Source organism: Calonectris borealis, chromosome 3 (assembly GCF_964195595.1).
Source record: "Calonectris borealis chromosome 3, bCalBor7.hap1.2, whole genome shotgun sequence".
Taxonomy (NCBI): domain Eukaryota; kingdom Metazoa; phylum Chordata; class Aves; order Procellariiformes; family Procellariidae; genus Calonectris; species Calonectris borealis.
Window position 1 is genome coordinate 72,395,785 of NC_134314.1, and position 21,170 is coordinate 72,416,954.

The 21,170-nt window shown below is 40.4% G+C and overlaps 1 protein-coding gene across 1 annotated transcript in view; it reads right to left on the reverse strand.

The window, feature by feature from the left end:
• The window catches only part of CCDC170 (coiled-coil domain containing 170), a 47,921-nt gene extending 29,247 nt beyond the window's left edge, over positions 1-18,674 (reverse strand). The window contains exons 1-5 of the mRNA XM_075146140.1: positions 18,585-18,674; positions 11,099-11,230; positions 6,843-7,099; positions 2,324-2,468; positions 329-514 (exon numbers count right to left, since the gene is read on the reverse strand). Coding sequence (XP_075002241.1) covers positions 329-514; positions 2,324-2,468; positions 6,843-7,099; positions 11,099-11,230; positions 18,585-18,674 — 810 coding nt within the window. The remainder of the gene's footprint in view (positions 1-328; positions 515-2,323; positions 2,469-6,842; positions 7,100-11,098; positions 11,231-18,584) is intronic.
• Between the last annotated feature and the right edge of the window lie 2,496 nt (positions 18,675-21,170).

Genomic DNA, 21,170 nt, shown 5'->3' on the forward strand with positions numbered 1-21,170 from the left:
CATCTGTTTACTTACCTGTTTGGGCAAGCACAGCAAAGGCTACAACAGTATGAAGGAAGCAAAAATATTAATTTGCAAGCATCGTTGGAAGACATCAAATCTAAATTAGACCTATTTTACACAATATTATTGTTTAAACTCCATATATTTTCAAGCTTTCAAAAAGTTGAGAATAACCTTAGAAAAATGTCCTTTTTAGGAAAGACCCTAATCACCGGAAGTCTTTCAGAAGCAATTTTTCCTCATACAGCTCTTATTGAAAATTAATTTGAAATATCGAGAAAACATTTGAAAACTAGACAAACATATACATCATGCAATTATGTACCTTACTAAGTTTTTCTATGTCTTGATAGCATCCTGCTGCCTTTTTCTGTTCCTTGGTCACTTCTGAAACAAGCCTCATGATAGTTTCTCTACTAGCTTTGGACTCCATCTCATGGGCATTGATAGCTTCTTGAAGAGCAGCAACCTGGTCTTTTAGTGTCAGATTTTCTTTACATATTTCAGAGACCTAGAGAAATAATTCAAATATTAGTAGCTTTTAAAAAGCACTTAGCAATGACATATATTCATCCCAGTACACCTGCTCCTTATCATCCCAATAAAGACATGGTGTTTCTAGTGACCCCTAGGTCAGATTTATAATTGCACTCTACTATTCCTTTCTAAAAAGAGTAGAAAGACAATTAAAATGACAACCATATTCCCACGAGAAACCCACATCTTAGTGTAATGTGGTTCAGATTTACTCCCACACAATCTTCATAATCTATTAAACAGGTGGAGAGCTACTGTCGCTGCATATCTGCACTTGATATGAAGCAGGTCAGAAAATGAAAATAGATCATGTAACTAACTTCATGCAAAAAGCAGACCATTTCAGTTTGGCTTGTTAAGATTTATGTGTCACATTTGGAACAAGAAACTGAAAGCTGCATTTTATGCTTGAAACTTTTTAGGCACATGGGGAGATCTGAGTTAGTAACAGCTATTTCATAAACATATTCAAGGGCAGGGCCAAATACCTGGTGGGCTGCTGTTCTGAGCAGCCGACACCTTGGAAAAAGGAGTCATTTCCAGGAGGATTCTAGGGCTGTTTTGGTATGTTACGCTATTTCCAAGAAAGTGGAATAGATGAGTGTGGGCACTTCAAAGAGCGCATAAGGTAAAAAAAAACGTACCCTGACTCCTACTGCCAAGATGTTTATTAAGATTAAGCCAGATCAATTCTGTCTTAAATAAAGCCATAATGTGGAAAAGAAGCTAAATAGACATGCATGACCCCAAACAGAAAAACGAGTTGCTAAGTCTTCCTAATGCACACAGTTCTCAGCACAAATTAGATTTCCCAACTAGATTCATTACTACATTGTTAAAACGAGACATTAACATACACTTTTTTTTTTAAACTCCAGCTATTTCCTTAACTTAAAGCATGTAAGAGTTACAGCTTAATACAAACATCTTTGCCTCTAATGACAACTAGCCAAGTTTTGTTAGAGTATCTATTACAATTTCAATGTGCTTGCAATATTATGAGGTCAAGGACTGTTAGAAATCACTGTGATAGATGTCTAGATAATCTCAATTTATTAAGTATTCCTTATAGCCAGAACTCTTACAATAATATGAATATAATGAAACAAAATTTCCCAAAATACCTAGTATGCTCCCAAGTGAAGAAAAATAGGGATAGCAAAGACAAGACAGAATGTGAGAAAAATGCATAAAATTAGGATAAATTGCCCTTCAGCAGCATCAATACAGGTTAAAAAAGCCTACGAACAATTTTCTTTTCCTAAATGGAACCTTAGCTTTTGGAACTTCAGAAATATTCTGAAGAGAAATAATAAAGTTTTATGATAGGTTTCAAAAACACCACACAGTGATTTACAGCATTTTGTTACAGGGCATAATTAAGGTTGTTCTAGGGTATGCCATTTCAGATGTTTCTACTTAATGGTATGTCAGCCCAAGATACGTGTTAAGATCTAGTTTACATGTCACCTAGTGACTCCCAGTGTTAACGTTTTCAGGAAAGCTTTCAACCAAGTATCTAATCAGGGTTGTATTTAGGAACTACAGGTTGATAAAATATTTATGCAAGTAAGACCAGACTGAGTTCACTGAGGTCTATTAGTGTTCAGCACCTTTGAAAATCAAGCAAATATGAAAATAAATCTGTCTTAAATGAGAGCACTATCTGCAAATCATTACTTAACACAAAGATTCCTGTCTTCATCAGTTGCTTTATTTCTTTAACAACCAAATATTATTCTATTAAATCTCTATACAGAAACCCTTGGCTACACATAATCACCTTCAACATTAAATGTTCCTGTGGTTTCTCTTTTTCTCTGATGTCTGTGTCCAAGAATCCAGAAAGCTGTGTAAGGAGCTCTTCATATTTTCTGCTGATTTTAGAAGCTTGAGTCATGTTTTCTTCACACTCATTCACATATTTACTAATCAGACAGGAAAAAAAAATATTACACATATCAGGATGAATGTTCTCTGAAACAGAATTCTAGGCAAAAGACATTATCCCAAGATTATTGCTAGCTTCTGCATACCACAAAATGAATTTTTAAAGTTACATATAATTCTCTATACCTGTTATTTAATACATATAACTTTTGTTGTTGCCTTACGTGTAAACGTAAATCTTTGCTTTTGATTAGCACTTTAAAGAATCCTCTACGATCCCAACCTCATTCTCGGCACAAGATTTCAATCAAGAACCAGGTAACGTCAATAAACAGTGCCCTCAAGATACTAGAAATGGAGACTGCAAGCAAAAGCTTAGAAAAAGTAAGGGGGAAGAGAGTGATCAAATTATAGTAAAAATATGCTAAAAGCACTTCACATCCCCTCTCTCTCTAATGAAGCTGATGGTGCTGATCAACAAACTCCAGGGAAAGAGAAGCCCCTCCGGACTAATGGAAGTGTAGGACATCCAGAGTACCTGCAAAGGGCAGTTTACCAGCAGAAGCAAACGGAGATGGGAGACACTACTTTGCTGTACATACAGTCTTCTGCAGCATAACACAACCCATGAACACAGGACATGGAGGCAAAGAGGGGAAAAAAGGCACAGACTAGATTCATGCTAAAGGGATCCATTAAAAAAGAAAATATCAAGGAACTACCACAAAAGTATGAAGAAAAGGCAGCTTTTTGTCATCAATTTCATCACTCTCAAAAGGTGCCCATCATACAGATACATATCCCACATGAAACATCTGTTATCAGCCTTAACAGCAGGTATTGGTTTGTAAATGCTCTATAAGAACAAATAACCAAATAACACAGCAGTCAGTTTAACTCATTGGCATAAATGTGGTTACGTCCCACCCATTGCCAGGGACAAAGACAAATCCAGAAAACAAGCATTGCCACAGTCTGCATAGGTAGCAAACATATAGATCTAAATCTTGCTCACGATGCTACAACACTGAGCATCACTCCTGAAAAACTACAAAGAAACAGCTTAACAAAAATAGCCAATCACACAAAGCTCAAAATGACCATTAGTGTAATCCAAATATCAACTCCAATAGCTCTCGGATAACACCCATGAAAGAGGTACTCAGTGGTAAAAATACAGTGCAAGAGACAAAACAACTGAGCTTCCATTTGAGAAACAAGGTACTTTCTAAAGCAAGTTCTTCACAAAGATTTGAACACTAGAATAAAACAAGATGTAAGATGTCATCAAACAGCTGTCTAGAGCAAATATTTTATTGAAAGTCATTTGCTTATCAGAGCATAGGCCTATTCTCAGTTTTCAAGGTGGGCATGCTAGCTATTTCTGGACTTATTCTTCTCCATTTCTGATTTCTTCCTCGCATCACTCCATAATCAAAAAGCAGCATGAGACTCCTATAGGAAACACACAGTGAGTGCGAACACAGTACCTTAAATAGTTATAAATCACCAAGCAAAAGAGATGGTCCATGAAAAAATTTAAGATGTTGCCTTAGGAGAGAGATCAGCACGGTTGTTGCCAATACTGCAAAGTGAGTGGAAAAATAAGAGAGGAATGTAAAACATCAATTACTGTTCCGGACAGGACGAGGATAGTTCCATGCAGTACTGCACAGCACACACCGTGAGCCAAAAGAGCTCTGCCTTCTGCAGCAGGCACAGGCCCTCAGAAAACAAGTGCCTTGCAGCTTTCTGACCTCTGGGTGCTTTCCTCTCCTCTATAGCCCCAGCAAAACTAAGCTGTGAGATGGTCACTAAGCTGCTGTCCTGGGGCGGGGGGGCGGGGGGGTATGTCAGAAGTGAAAAGGTATGAGACTCCAGACATGCCATACATGCAGGTCTGTATGTTAGAATATTGTATGAGATTGACTGCTAACCCTGCAAACTGTTCTGTGGCTCTGAAAAATCGAGGCACATCACACACAGAACCATGCCTGCTTCTAAAAATAAATGATCTGAAGTACAAAGCACATACTTGACAACTCTACGAATAACCTAATTACATCCAGTAGGGCCAGAAAGGTGTGAGCACCTAGAAAATAGGCAATTGGGTACAAAAAAGTAGAATGCAGCTCTTTCACAGTTTTGCTAGCTCTTCAAAACTAATGAGCAAAGTGAAGGAGAAGAAAAAGGAAAAAAAAAAGGAAAAAGATTTTCACAGTTCACATTCTAAAAATACCTTGGCAATAGACCTATTGAGTAGAAAAGCACCATTTTCAATAGGAGAGGTCTACATCTTGGAAACCAATCACAGAATTCATTAAACATTTTTTACTATATCCCTAGGTATAGAATGTAAATGTGCATTTCATGCCTACTGGCTTGCTCTTCCCTTTTATTAGCAGTTTTCAGTGAAAATCTTTCTTGAATACCTATTGAGGACTAGTCACGTGCCATGCGCTACTAAGATGGCCAGACTAAGTGACCAAAGTTCAGTAAGTCAATACATTCGCTAGTATTGTAGCACATGTAACCATCAGCTGAGGATGAGAAAAAGCTTTGAAAGCATATGCTGTAGATTCATGACCAATCCAAAATCCTTCCAAAAAGAGCAGACTCACTCTCCATTTGTCCCTTCCCTTTTGCCAGCACTCCAGTGGTACACTACAGGTGCACAACAAACCAGACCTGAGATTGGTAGAGCTGGAAATTAAGCTTTTTATTTTGCTCACTTCTCTCTTGGAGCAGTTCCCTGGTCCCGATCACCATGCAGCAACACAAATGGAAGTGCTGACACAAGTGTCATGGGCAAAACAGAGCAACCAGGATGCACTGGGAGTGACAGTACGGATTTATGCCACATAAAATTGATCATATCACTGTAACTATAGGCTAGTATGATACACAGTATTTTGGCAGTTTTCTCCCAGTGAGTCAGGCAAACAAGATAGGAGGTTTTTCTTCCCTTTTTCTTCTTTTTTTTCCCCCAGAAATAGCATTTTAAAGAATCTTAAACAACCATTATTCTCAGAGACTGTGATGTTTTCTATGTTGCTAGGATGCATAACGCACTTCTTGGCTTAACTATCTCCTCACTTATATTGGGATCATATCTAAAAACTTTGGCAATCAACATCAGCACTCTCCAGGCAGGGCTTTTGGTACATCAGCTGGTAGTAGACAAGTGCACTGCAATGGATTTCTCTAGATTTTAAATAACTTAATTATCCACTTCTAACGCACAAAGCCTGGAAGAGCTGTGCAAAATACTCATTTGGGAAATACAGACATCTGGTGAACACTCACCTTGCTCTTAATTAGACAATATTGACAGAGACATGGATACTAGCCTTGTAATGATGGGAAAAAAATCCATTATAAAAGTCTATAAGGTGTCTATTAATATACTATGACTGACACTGATATTGGAATTTTAGAGTTCAGAATATTTTCACACCAATTTTATTTGTGATCAACATTGCTACCAGTCTCCATTCCACAGACCTGAAATATTAGCAGTTATGCAGAACTGACAGATCAGTGCTCTGACACACTATCCTAAGAACAGTAGTTAAGGATACTATCTTTTATTAAAAGTTTTATGCAAACAGTATGAACGTTAAGAAAAAAAAAACAACCCACACAGCAATGACCAGAAGAAAGCAGAAGAAAAGTCAGACAAAGCTAACATTACTGAAAGCTGAACAAACATTAACCAAACATTAACATGCTCCCTTCAGGATCCTACTAACTATGAACTATACCGTATTTTCTTTATTACACTGCTCCTAACAGACAGCTTTACACTAAGGAAGAAATTCACTTGACGCTGTTCCGGTTCCAGCTGTGACACAGAGGATGGTAAAAGAGACCGAAGTGGTGCAGCAGCACAGTCACTCACCACTGCACAGCCCATGCAGCACGTCAAGGGACATCTTGTCTGTTACAAATGTTCCGCAAAAGATGCCACGTGATAAGGACAGACCAGGGCACTAGGCCATAGTTGCGGGTACTGCCCATCACAAGCGTGCTATGAAAGGCACAATGTTTGCCTCAGTGCCATATGTGGAAATACCTGAATGAGGAAACCATATGTATTGTTTCTACCGCATTCAGAAAAACAGCCCTCTGTGCTCAGTTTTTGTAAACAATGAGGTTACACCAAGCTGACTGATAACATCATTTCTCCTCCAAAGGACAAAATTCTCAAAACCCAATTTATGGGCTGACAACTCAAACCAAAATTCAAATTTCAATACCTTCCAGACACTCAGGTACAATGGTTGTGCAAGGCATTGTACAGAATTCAGACCTGCAATAAAATTTGTTCACCAGCGTATTTTTCTGTGTTGAGGACTGCACTATTCTGTCATCCCAAACAAAAATTTTTTCTCATGTCACAGAAATCTTACTTAAGTTTGGCATTTTGCTCATGAAGCTCCTCCTTCAGCTCCCAGTTTTCCTTGAGTGCCGCCTGAGCTGTCAGCTCAGCCTGGTTTTTAGAAGTGGAGAGCGCACATGCCTCTTCCTCCATCTCCTGAATTCGGGTTTGCAAAGACAGGAAGCGAGACATCTGTCTAGCGTTGTTTTCCTTGTATCTTTCAGCTTCAGCTTTCAGCTCTTGAAATGAGGCTTCTTTAGAAGTCATTCTGGACCTGAGTTCAAGAAGCTATAGACAGAAAAGGAGAAAACTCATTTAAAAAGGAAGAATAATTTTGCCCAGGCTGAAACATGTGACTGCACTACAAGTTTAGTAATGTGATAAAAAACACATTTTGGAACAAAAGACTCAGAGCCTTCTATCACTACAAGACTGAGTGGAGGGGCACAACTTTATTTTCATATAAGTAGGAAAAAGCAATGGAAGAAAGGGGTTTGTAAAACCAAAAGCTGCTATTGTGTAATACAATACAACTTTTCAAGATAATCTCTTACAGGAAGATATATTTACAAACTCAAAATTTAGGAAAAGCCCACCTTAAGTTCTGCTGCACATCCTTAACTCGCCTCTCTTATGCATCTGCATTACAATACAGTCATTAACACCACTATTCCCTCTTTTTTGCCTGCCTTTTCCCTGCTCCCAATTCTGATGCGCAATTCCACAGATAATCTATAGCTGTGGGAAGTTGTAACAGCAAAGTATCCTCTTGTATGAGGGTGGAGCCTTTTGCTGATTTGCAGCATATTCAGAGGCAAAGAAATTTTGGGGGAGTTGTGGTGTAGGCAACTTCTCAGCTTATGCAAATAGTTATTTTATGGTCTGATAATCCAATCAAACGTAGCTGGATTTAAACAGAAATAGCAAGGGAGCCTTTTAAGGAAGGGTGGAAGGAGGGACATCACCACCAAAGTCAAGGACCTGTTCCAGAGATGATGCTAGAGCTTCCCAACTGTTCATGGAGTTTGGTTGTTTTTCTTTACTTTCCCCTCTCTCTTTTCATTAAAAATACCATTTTCCATTGTACTATTTCTGCTACAGCCTTCTCTAGAGGCTGAGCTTGAGGGAGGCGCATCAGGCACATAAATTTCAGTGTGTTTTATGCTGTTAAAAGGAACAAGTAATTTAAAGTGGACTTTTTGTCACAAGAAGTGTTAAGGCATGTTTCGGTTTTCCTGACAATTCCAATTATAAGCAGCAAGCTACAATCATAGAATCATAGAATCATTAAGGTTGGAAAAGACCTCTAAGATCATCGAGTCCAACCATCAACCCAACACCACCATGCCCACTAAACCATGTCCCTAAGCACCACATCTACACGTCTTTTAAATACTTCCAGGGATGGTGACTCCACCACTTCCCTGGGCAGCCTGTTCCAAGGCCTGACCACTCTTTCAGTAAAGAAATTTCTCCCAATGTCCAATCTAAACCTCTCTTGGCGCAACTTGAGGCCATTTCCTCTCGTCCTATCGCCAGTTATTTGGGAGAAGAGACCAACACCCACCTCGCTACAACCTCCTTTCAGGGAGTTGTAGAGCGTGATGAGGTCTCCCCTCAGCCTCCTCTTCTCCAGACTAAACAACCCCGGTTCCCTCAGCCGCTCCTCACAAGACTTGTGCTCCAGACCCTTCACCAGCTTCGTTGCCCTTCTCTGGACACGCTCCAGCACCTCCATGTCCTTCTTGTAGTGAGGGGCCCAAAACTGAACACAGGATTCGAGGTGCGGCCTCACCAGTGCTGAGTACAGGGGCACGATCACCTCCCTACTCCTGCTGGTCACGCTATTTCTAATACAGGCCAGGATGCCATTGGCCTTCTTGGCCACCTGGGCACACTGCCGGCTCATGTTCAGCCGGCTGTCAATCAGCACCCCCAGGTCCTTCTCCTCTGGGCAGCTTTCCAGCCACTCTCTGAAGCATTTATCTCCTAGTACGTAAAATTAACAGGCAAATAATTAAGCCACATTAACTGTTCTTTAGGACATGTGCTAGGGCTTTTAACTTGTGGCAAACATTTTAAGGCAATAAATATTTAAGATATTAAGCTGCAATTCAGGACATCAGGAAATTCACAGCTCTGCCAGAGGCTTCCAGTGTGACCAAACCCAGGACACTCAGAGAAATTCCAGAAGGCCAGTGAGCCAATTGAACAGCAACTGCCTTGAAAAAGAGAGGTCCTGCTTCTCCTGCTCCCAGCCACGCACGTCTGTCCTCTCCCTCGCACCAGCTCTGGTATGTGTCCAACTCCTCCACAAACAACTTAACTAACGCAGCTGACAGAAAATAATTCACTTTCTACAGAGGAGGAGAGGGAAGGGGAGTTGGCCACGTCACAGAGAAAAGGCTAACACTGAGGAGTCAGGTAGGAGGATCACTTGCAGCAGCAGCAGCATAGTCTCTGATGAGCTTATGCTTCACCTGCAAGCACTGGTTTATCAGACACTTTGCAGCTGACATAAAGCAGCACTGATTTTGAGAAAAGCAGCTCGGCCTTTTCCCAGGCTCACGGGCTTCATTTCCATACCTCGCCCTCTTCTTTGTGCTAGCAGAAGCACTTACATGGCTACGAGGTGAAATAAGATTGATTCCAACTGATCCAGCTAAAAAAACAACCCAGAAGGAGAGGCTTTGTTTTCCAATTGCATCAGTTCCCCAACAACACAGTGCACTGTAAAACTACATATACATCTGTGCCAACACAAGGGATGGGGCAGTGTGGGGAAGGAAATGAGCAGCTGAAGGAACAATTGGATTGCTTTGCTTGGCAGCTGGACCAAGCTATGGTAGCTTAAAGTGTTCACAACTTTAAAATTTCTCTGTGGTTCAACTCCCCATCTGCAAAATGCGATATTTTTTCCTCTGTCCATTGTCTTTGTGGTCAGTTCCAATAGCAGAAACAGCAAGAATAATCCCATATCATGAGTTTTACAGAGCACTCAGCAGAACAGGGCTCTGACCTCAGCTGGGTCATGAAGGTCTTTATTAACAAGAGCACGAACAGCTGCTTTCTTGACTATTCCTTTGCTTTTGCAAGCACAGTGCTGAAAGAATCTATAAATCAGTCAGTCATGCTGGCAATAAAGCCATTCAACATTTCCAGTAATAAATTCTTTCTATGAGAACATGAAATTCTGTATGGGTTTTTAGAATTGAAATTTAAGGTACTGATCTTGGATAGCCATTAAATGTAGGGGTCCTCTGCAGTAATACCAGGATCAACTGGTCAAATTCAAGCTTAGACGATGGACACTCACCCCTGTAGTTCTGACAGGGATACTGTATTAAGAATTCATTCTCACACAATATTACATGTTCTTGCTGTTTCCTATATTCAGCTATCCACAATTAAAGAAATTTTATTTCATTGATAGACCCTTTTTTAATGCTCATGTGCTATGCAAGTATATTGCAAAGTACAATGTGCAACAGAAATACACATTTGTAAAATGTACAGATGTTTAAAGTACTAGTTGGATGAATGTTCACAAGTTTCTGTCGACCTTTATGTACCTATGAATATTTATGAATGTATACACCTTAATCTGTGTATGTAAATAAATGTAAGCATTTCATGTCTCCTAAAGGCAAATTTGACTCCATTTTAAAACTGACCACTGCCCACATGGCTGAATTGGATCAAATCAATCTTATTGTTAAAAAAAAAATTAAGTGTGAAAATACAGAAACTCTAAAAATTATCCTCTAATAAATCCTCTCTCCTAAGAACCACCATTCCCACAGCAGGGACAGCAGAAAAGGATGCGTTTGTGTTCTTCAGCCTCTCTAGTTACAACGAACCTAATTAGCTCAATCACAACTTCACTGGTGATGAAAGCAAAGCAAATTTGGGGAGCTGTAACTTGAATAAAGTGGAGGAACAGGTGAGGATGGGCAGTTATATCTTAACTCGCCAGCAACAGGAGGACATCTATCAGAACTGTCATACAACCACAATTTAGAAATATTAACTTTCAGGTTTAATTACAAAATATTGCATTTAGATGATGATAAAAAGCTGCTTCAAATCTTTCAAATATAAGCTCATAATCAGTTCTTGAACACAGAAGCAAGCAGAGTAAAAATCGCATGGAAATTCTACATTACGAGAAACAAAAGTTCTGTATCAAAAGCAAGACGTCTTGGACTTTCTGCAAAAACTCTGCAGAAAGTGACTGTAGAGAATCCTCAGGCTTAGAGAAGGATTCAGAAGTATTTTTAAATGTACCTCTGACTGGGCACAATCATACTTCACCGAAAGTGCCGCAAGTTCACTTTGAGCAGTTTCAGCTGCAGCTCGATAGTGATTCATCTGCTCTCTAGTGACAGGAAAATCCAAAAGAATGTGATCATGAGATTCCTAGGAAGACAGCATGAAAATAAAACCATTAGACATCACGTTTTTTGAGCATTTTTGCTTCAGTGCTTTTTTGTTTGATTAAGCTGCTCAAGGGCATCTATTGCAAATATGCTATTCCCAGAGTAACTGACCCTTACTGGAAAATAGGATAAACAGTCACTTTTCTACCAGTCACCACTTTCATCTGCAAGTTCAGCCATCAACATCAGTGCTAAAGCATATTGGCCTGTAAGATATTCCCCCTCAAAAATCCCATGGCCTCCCACTATTTTCAGCTAAGGTGGTTTCCTGCAGTTTCAATGTATTTAGCAACATTCAAAAGGTCCGTCTTCTACAAACTTACCCAGTCACTCCTTCAACCCATGTAAGCTTTAACCCAAAGGAAATCCTCAGGTGTCTCTTACTCAAAGAGCTACTTTGGGTTTTAGAACTTCAGTTACGTTGCACGCCCCCTCATTTTTATGTTGGAAGAAATGGTGGAAAAAAGCGCAATGGCTATCAATCCTCTCCGTGCCACTCACGATTTTGCAGATTTCTATCATATCTCACCTCCACAGTCTCTGTACCAGGTTGAAGAGTCCATACCTACTCAGACACTCCTACTTGCTCCTCAAAGTCACTTTTTGGCTTGCCCATTTGTGCTTTTACTTCTAATCTGCCAAGGCCAAAAGTCCTTTTGAACTCCGTCACTTGGACATAACTTCAGTTTTCTGAATGATGCTTTCTCATCCCCAGCAATCACCATACTGACTTCCTTTCACCCTTTTTCAAGCCCTTCTGATAGATGGCAAGCACTGGCTCTGTGCTTCTAGCACAGTCTCCTTCATACCACTTGTATAACTCTTTTAGCTGTGCCTTTTAGACTCTTTATAGTAAGCATTCTCATTCTTGTGCGGTTCTGCTCTTCCACAGTAGAGCAGAAATGCATTGGATTTCTTGGCCTTTGTTATTTAAATCTTTCAATATGAAAATTCAGACCTGAGGTCTTGATAGGATTTTCATTAAACAGAACATTTTTTTTCAATTGACAGTGACTACAAAATTAAGACATTTAACATCTTCATTACAAGATTGTGTCTAGGTGATGCTGGGAGCACACACGGCAGAGGACAGAACACGAGACTTTTATTCCATCAGCTCCCACACAGGACAAACAAAACTGCAATCCTAGTGCATTTAGGCGTACGTTACAAAATGCAAATCTCCCCCAGTTAATCACTGCTGTTGAAACAAGGTATTCCAATGGAGACAGAGACAAGATGTCTTCACTTCATGCTCTTCTACATCAGCATTGGTTCCAGGTCAAGAGAACTTACGAGTTCAGCTCCTACCCATTCTAAATAGAAAAAAAATGAACAGCTTTCTAAATAGGTGAACATCTAGTAAAATAAACTCTACCAAGAAACGCACACAGAAATCCCTGGGGAATAAGGCAAAACTACTAGTTTGGACTGTAGCAGAAGATAAATTACCTCAGATTAGTTTCTCTAATATTGTTAACTGTTTTCTTTAATCTTTCTTCAATGCACTAGTACACACTGGATTAGATCCATCAAGTTTAATCACATTCATCTCCCTCAAAGACACTCAGCTGTGCTCTTTCACAAAGGAGTTGCCACTCTCATCAGGACAGACTGATACATGTAGTACAGCTCATGGCCATGTACAACATAGCACACAATCTCTGAGATAAAAGGGCTGCTAATTTTCTCAACATTTTATCACCAGTCTGAGGGAGCGAGCAAAGGCATGTGCTGTCTCTTTGCTACTTTGTCTTCCTTTTTGCTTCACTCCACTTGTTTCACACTGTACAACCACATGAAATTCTTTGATGTGGAGAGGGTTTTTTTTCATTCTGTAATACACCAGGGCTCCAAAACCAGGCTGGAGCTTGCAAACAGTAACACTGTGTATGTTATTTATATATGTTATTATATTTATATTACTTTATTAATGTATGTTTTCTTTTTCTTCCCTAAACAGACACAACCACTTACAGAAAGAAGGAATACATCTCAAAACTGATGAAATAAAAAAATTTCAGAGGATAGCTGAAGAAAGAAGTCCCGTGTTCAGCAGCAATAACCAACATAAGAAGACCCTTTACAGATGGACCTTCCAACACCTACATTTGTCATACAAACCTATTTTAAAATGATCAGCACTTTAAAGATGTAGATACACATCCAGAAGGATGAATTACCATTTCACTCATTTACAGTCTTAGTGAGATCTACAGAAGCAGATCTCTGCATCCTCCAATGCCTTAGTAAATCCGAAGCTAATCATATACATGGTGACACCACGCTAGGAAAGTTGGTATGATTACCATAGTTTTGGCAGGGAACGTGCATGCTTTAATATTTAAGTAAATAGTTTTCTATGTTTTGCCAGCAGCCATTCACAAGTCTGATCATTAATCATCCCTATAACAATGCAATTAATTTGGCATGACTCTACTATAGGGGTAAAATTTGTAATGCAGATGTGGCACTTTTGTATCTCTGGAAAAATTCAGATTTGTAATGTTTCATGAGTACTATGTAGTTTATACTGATTACTGTTAAGAAAATAGAATTAATAAAGTGTGAAAAGAATTAGAGGCAGTAGACAGGAGAAGCCTTAACGTATTATCATTCAATCAGCTCTAAATAATCTAGGTTTTGGGTGTTTCTCCCATTCATGTTATTAACTTTTTTGATCCCTTTCCACTTACCTGCAAGAAAATGAGGTTTTCATTTCACTTCAAATGCTAAACAGAAGTTAAACCTATGTTTACAATACTTAAGAGTAATATCTACTTGGACCTTTGGCTTTATTAGCAATAGGCGTTCTTTAGAAGATCAACAACATCAAGTCATTGTTGTTATTGCGGGTTTTTTTGTTTTCAGTTTTTACCAAATAACTGGAATCCGGCCTGTAGTTGGCAAACTTCACCTGATTCAAAAACAACAGAACTTCAACAACATTCAGTAGTTTTATACCTCACCATATACTTTGAAATCAGCCAACTGTTCAAGTCACTCACTCCATGCTGCTTTTGTCAGCTTTTCTTTTATTTCCTGCTACATTTCTTATTTCAACCCTGGCAAATGCTGCTACCACTGCCACTGCCCCCCTTTTCCCAAAATATATATTAAAAAAATCTCTGTTGAAACAGAAAGCCCTCAGTCAGCATTTAAGCACTGACCACCACCCTGAGTGACTTGCCAATGCATTGCCTCTTTCCCACAGCAGATGGACACTACTCAGGGCAGGGATTTCTTCTTCCTGTTTCCAAAGCACCTAAGCACATTGGGGTTGGCATACCAAAAATAATGACTCACGAACCTTTGTCAGCTCTGTCCTTCCTTTGCTTCTACAGAACAAATAGGGGGAGGGGGGGAAAAGGGGGCAAGAGAGGTTGAAAATTAAATAGATTGTCAATATGATGACATGTGACATTAATTTTTCACAGACCGCTTTACTAAACTATGTCGTAGGTTACGACCAGCAAAGTAGGGCATAAAAGCAGAACACCATAAGAAATCTTCCCTAGTATCCTACGAGCTTTGATGGACTCCACAATCTTCAAACCCACATCTAACTAAAACAGACATCTCAACTTTGACTTCTCTGGGTTACGTTCACTGGTTCGGCTGCAGTCAGGCTTTGTGCAGTTATTCGCTTCCTTTTGCCACTGCTTTTCATGTGCTCCAAGTTTTTATTTTACCCCTCCTTTTACCCTGCATCTCTTCTACACTGATAAATTTAAAAAAAAAAAAAAAATCTGAGCAATAAGCACATGGTCTATCTTAACGGAACTACATCTTTTTTTCTCCTCAGATGTTAAGGTAACTAGTGGGCCCTTTTTACCTACATATTTATACAGGACTTAGTACACTGGTTGGACTCAGTGGGCTATTCAATAATTTCTATAAATCCCAGTGTCATAACAGTTCATATTCTGAAAACAAACAAAATTAGATATCCTGAATCCGTAATATTTCTTCCTAAGACAAGTTAATATTCATGGGTGTATATCTGCATAAAAATTGTTCTAATTTCTGAAAATACGATGCAGCAGCACAGTTTATTATTATTATTTGCTGCAACCAGAATGAAGATGACATCCAACATGAAGTACTGGGAAGAATGTGCAGCTGAAAAATTTCCATGCAGAATTTATCTCCCTAAGAAATCACAAGGAAATGTTAGTCCCCAAATCTGCTATTAGATCCGTGGGAGGCTAAGGTGTGCTTCAAGACAACGGGGATGAAGAGGAATTCATTTTGTATGGGCTGAACTGCTGGAAAACGGATCTTAAACATTATGTTTTGATTGTAACTATTCTAATTACAGCTAGAAACTTAATATTAAAAGTTTGTTGCCATCCAGAAACTAACTAGCTTAATTTTCTGATTAAACAATCAAAACATGTTCTAAAAAGGCCATTTTCAAAACAGTCTTGTATAAATTGATCTAAAAAGAAAAGAAAATTCTACATCAGTGTGCAGGGAATATTCAATTGTTATTTTATTTTGCAAAATAATCTATCCTAGATTAAAGAAAGACAAGTTTTAGAATATCATTTTTTTTCTTAAGAACTGCAGGATGAAAAGCAATTCTTTATATAAATAAATACAAGTTACATGACAATCAGGCACCGGACAGTTTTTAGAGATTCATTTCTGAGTCAAATGGAGGGAAGGCAGGTAGCACTTGACTATTGCACATTTTGTTTGGTAGCAGCAGCTAGCCAGCCAGGCAGCACGCACATGGCTTCAGAATAGCCACAGCAGCTACACACAATACAGCTACAGCTACACAATGAGTGTGAGAAGGGGAAGCAACTGTTACATAGTAAGTCAGATTTTGTTAACTCATGTGAAAACAGACTAACATGAATTGGAGTAATTTAGGAAAAAAAAAAACAAACAACCAACAAAAACCCAACTGTTCACAAATTAACCATCTTGTATGTATATTTTGGGTAAGGTTGACTTCTTTCTGGAGAATACTTTGCCCAATTTGCCTATCAGAGATCTCAAAATGTTTGTACTGATAATGCTTTATTAACATCAATTTCAAAATTTGCAAGTAACATTTCAAAACCATTTCAGCTCTGTCAGTTTCTCTTTCACATTATAAAACGCCAGAAATATCCAATTACTTTTGAACACTTCCTACTTGGTGAAGCCCTCTTTCCCCTCTCTGATTTCTGCCTGTAACTAGGCCCGACTCATTGCTTGCAGTTTTCGTGTGTGCAATTCTGAAAAGTTCTTTTTTTGTTGTTATATGCCTGTGGAGTTTTTATGCATTAGTATACTGTTCCAGAAACACGTAAAACTAAGTAAAATATTCCCAACAGCTCAAATAAAAGAGATTTTCTAAATTCCTTTCAGAAGGGTACTGCTTAGCTCTACCGTCCTCCCTCTGCAGTAATCATTGTAAGGTATTACTGAAAGATAAAAATCACTCCCTGGTGTTGTTCATCTACTGAAGAGGCCAATTTCAAGCTTGATTAATGGGCCCAAATTAAAGTTTCATGACAATCAAAATTTTAGTCTTACCCTCTACTATTATAAGCAGCAGTTAAAACGTTTTCATCTTTCATTTTCCTCTCTGTTAGGATGAGGTGACTTTGCATCTAAATATAATAAATGCTTTTAATATGATGAAAGACAGCAGTTGTCTCAAGGCAATTACAGAGACGCATTACCTACTGCAAATATTACTTAACATGTTTTTTGGTTTACTTCATCCTTTGCCTGTATGACTAAATTAAGGAATTTGGATCTCCCCTGACACTTTTCCAAAATGTCTCACAGCTTTTCCAAAATGAATAACAAGAAGGAGCTGCTATGTTCAGTCTCAAAATAATAAAAAGGGTAATTGCTAAGACAAAATTCAGGAGAAAAATGTGACAAAATTAAGTGCTTATGCAGGGATTTTTGCAAACCACTTGTTGTTCTACTGTTTTTACTTTATCAGTGCTGAATAGAGTTAAATAACTTTTGTAAGAGAATAGCTTAAATGAAGAGATTTAAAAAACAGACCATCATGCAATGCCAACACTTTTGCAATTTTCCCTCAATGCCTACTATACTTTCCTACAGTCAATGAAAGGCAAATATTGTAGATACGTTTAAGTGTGTTGGTATATACACAACTAAGAATGATTAGTGCTGTAGTTTGATTTGCCTTTTGTAACCCACATTTCGTAAATACATAGTTTCTAATGTGTTGCTGAGTCATGAAAGTAACATTCACAAACTGTTTGACGTCAGGTCGATAGGATGTGGAGCAGGTTACTGTCAACTCTGTAACTAAGTAGTGCTAACAAAAACTTTGTAATCGGGTCAAAACAGTCATATTTAATATAATGGCAGTTGATTTTGTCATGATAAACTACCAAAATTCTGTATATTTTGTCTCAGAACAATATAGTATAATTACAAAATTTATTTTCAACTATTAAGGAGATACTGAGCGGTTCACATGCTAATAAATTGTTATTCCTTTGGAATATGAAACCGTTACAAGTTTTCTACTATATCTTTAGTACAGAAGAGTTTGATCCTTCTAAGCAATATCCTCAAGCGTCTCCTTTAAATTCACATCAAAGCCAGCAAACCAGTTTCAAAGGAAGAAGAAAAGCAAAGAAGAAATTCTTAGATAACTATAAATTCCTACTCCATGAAAGATACTCCCTTCTGCAACGCTTAATAAGAAAAAACTTTTGTCCTTGAATTTGTAAAGATAAGCTATAACGATCAGCTGAAGTTCATTGAGCTGCAGCTGAAGCACCCACCTCCCGTCGCGTAAAGCTCTGCAGCTGCAGAAACTGTTTTTTAAAAAAGGTGAAATTAAATTTAAAATTGAAAAGATGACTTGCAAAGGGGGGGTTACAGACAGCCTCAATATCAGTCGCCCTCCACAGAAAGAGCCGACAGAAAGCTACTGGAGACCGGCAGTGGCAGAGGGGGATTTTTCCAAAATCGGGGCTTTATTCTCTAATGGGGAACTGCAAAAAATTCCAAACAAACAAAACTCTCTACTCTTTCCGAGTTCCTCCCCGTCCCTCTGCTACCGCCCAGTGTTCCCAGGAAAGGTGAGATACTTTTTGGTTTGTGAGTGGGTACAGAAATGGTGCGAGATCGCAGGGGGCCCGCCAGCCTCGGGGGCTCTCACGGGAGCCCGCGGGCGCCTTGTAGTGGCCCCGGCCCGGCCCAGCCCTGCCGGCGGCGGCCCACCCCCCCGCTTTCCCCCGGGGACGCGGTGCCGGGGCGGGCCGCAGCCTCCCGCCCGCAGAAACCACCGCCGCCCCCGCAGGCGGGCCCCAGGGCCGGGCCGCTCCCCAGCGCCCAGGTACCTCCGCCGCCGCGCTGCTGCCCCTGTCAGCCAGCCGAGGGGCGGCGGAGGCCGCGCGGGGCCCGTCGCTGCCGGCCCTGGCGCTGCTCATGGCGGCCGCCGCGGTGCAGCCGTCCCCCTGGCAACGCGAAGCGGGCGGCGCGGCCTGCCCTCTCCTCTGGCCGGGCGGCGGGGCCGGGGCGGCCCGGGCGGGCGGGCCAAGGGGCTTCCAGCGTGGGGGTCGCAAAGGGGTCCCCTGGTTAGGGAAGCGGGGGACAGTGCTCGGTGCCTGGAGGTGAACAGTCCTTACAAAGGGATGCGCACAGAAACGTTTTTTCCACTTCAAATAGACATTACACAACCAGACTTCATAAATCTGAGAAAATTACCTCAAAATTTTCCTCAAAAAAGTCAAAACAGAGGCAAGCAGAGCAGGTGAAATTTGAACAGCTGTCTGCTCTTACTCAGGCAGGGTTTCCTTCTCCCAGAGCCCGCGGAGCGAGCACCGCCCGCAGAAAGCAGCCTGCCTTGGTTGCTGCTAGAATACCTCCCGCTGAAAGGGGACCTCCTCCTCGCCTCCCTTCCAAATACAGTAGGTAAACATGGGAAGAGAGGAACTGCAGCTAGCAGTAAAAGAAAATTGAACCTTCAGGTGTATCGGTTTGCTTTGAAGACCCTGTGAGCTGCTTCATCAGGCCTGCCCCTGTGCCTCTGGGGTCGGTGCAATCTTGCGCGATTTCTGTACTCACTCACAAACCAAAAAGCATCTCACCTTTCCCGGGAACACTGCCTTACTCATGTTTTCCAGAAAAGAAAATGGAAAAGCTAGGCATATTACTGATTTTCTTTTTTTTGTCCTCCTTTCTGTGTGCCTGATGCCATTTCATTGCTGCTGCCAAGGACAGAGGGGTGCCAGCATGGATCATCACCCTATTTAAAATGCTACATCATTTAAAGCACAGAGCTAGACAATGCCGTTCCTCAGCTGGAATCTGCTGCTAAACTCATAAAGACAAGGAGAAAAACCAATGTGAGGAAGCAGTGCTGGGAACAGATCCGGGGAAATGGAGACCCGCGCGGGGCTGAGGCCGCGCGGCTCAGGCGGCGGGAGTGGCAGGAGCCACCGGCCTCCATCTCGGGGGGCGTCTGGGGAAAGACACAACGGCCGTGGGCGCGGGAGGTGACGTCAGCTCCCTGGTGGCACGTTTCCAGTTCATCCTTATGGGCAAAGGGTGAGCTAACAGCAACACAGGATGGCATAGGGGGTATAAAAATGTGTTACAAAAACAGTTGCTCTTGAGGACTGTCTACACAAATGCTCTTACTGTTGCTGTAGTAGAGGGGTGAAACCAGTAAGGCGTTTCTGAATCAAAGTTATCCAGTGCTGACAGAGCAGATGGGGGTGCAGAGAAGACAGCTGCGAGCAGCATGTGCTGCAGGCATCTCTCTGAAGGGAGACACCCCCTGAACCCAGTGACTGCTGCCTGGGAGGAGGGACCCTAGTTTTGCAGTACTAAACTCTCAAAAGGAGCCAGGCGAGAAAGCTGCCAGAGGGGAACTGTACACCCAGGCAATCCCTAGTTCCCAGTTCAACTGCATTCAGTTCCCAAGCCAAAGTTTATCCCAAAGTGGTATAAATCTCTACTAACCCAAAGCCTTAATATTTTTATGACGATAATGTTCCTGACCTTTTTTTTCCCTCCTCTATGTCTGTAACTGTTCTATTATGAGGTACCTAAAATATTTTGCTGCTGGCTATGGAGCCCAACCAAAAGTTTTTATAATTTCAAACGTGGTGGATCAAAGCTGCTACCGCCACATGGTGCAAAATGCTGATCCAGCATAAACTCATTCTGCAATTCAAATCCCTTAAGTATTTTTGACAGGTTAAATTTGTACTGGCAGTCTTACATAAAACCGGCATAAATCTGGCGCAAGTTTTAATGTCCTCTGCAAATTTAGACAAAAATATTTACCCTGGATTTGTCCAGCATCTGACTACAGCTTAATCTGTCCCACTATCAGAGAAGCGTGCAGATGCAGGATTAAATGATTGTGAAACTTTGTCCCAACTCTCTTAAGCATGTGCTTGAGCGCACTTCCCCATCGCTAGTCCTGCAGTGCCACGGCTGGTTCAAGAGCTATACTTCACCCACTTCTACACCCTTGGTGATGGGGAGAGAATGATTATACAGCTGTATCTTACTGTGGATCTATAAAGTTATTTGGCTTTAAAAAAAACACTGAATCTGATGAACCGTAGCGAGAGTAACAACAAAAGAGACGAGAAAAAAAAGGATGAAGAAAAGCAGAAATTTCATATAACACTCTGAAAAAGAATGGGGCAGTTTGAGGGGGTGCAATACCCACTCTTCAAGACATTTGACTAAGAAAAATATCTTATTACAGGACGTTAACACTTTAAAATGCTTTAGGCTTGTTTGCTAAATACTACAGGTAGAGTTCTCAAAAGGACTCCATGTTTCTTTTTCCTTAACAGGGGCAGGAAATAACAACTTAGGAAGAGTTACTTCAGGATTTTTAATTAAAAATAATTTCAAGGAGACATTTTCATGAATAAGATTCTTCATGTTGTGCTACACAAAAT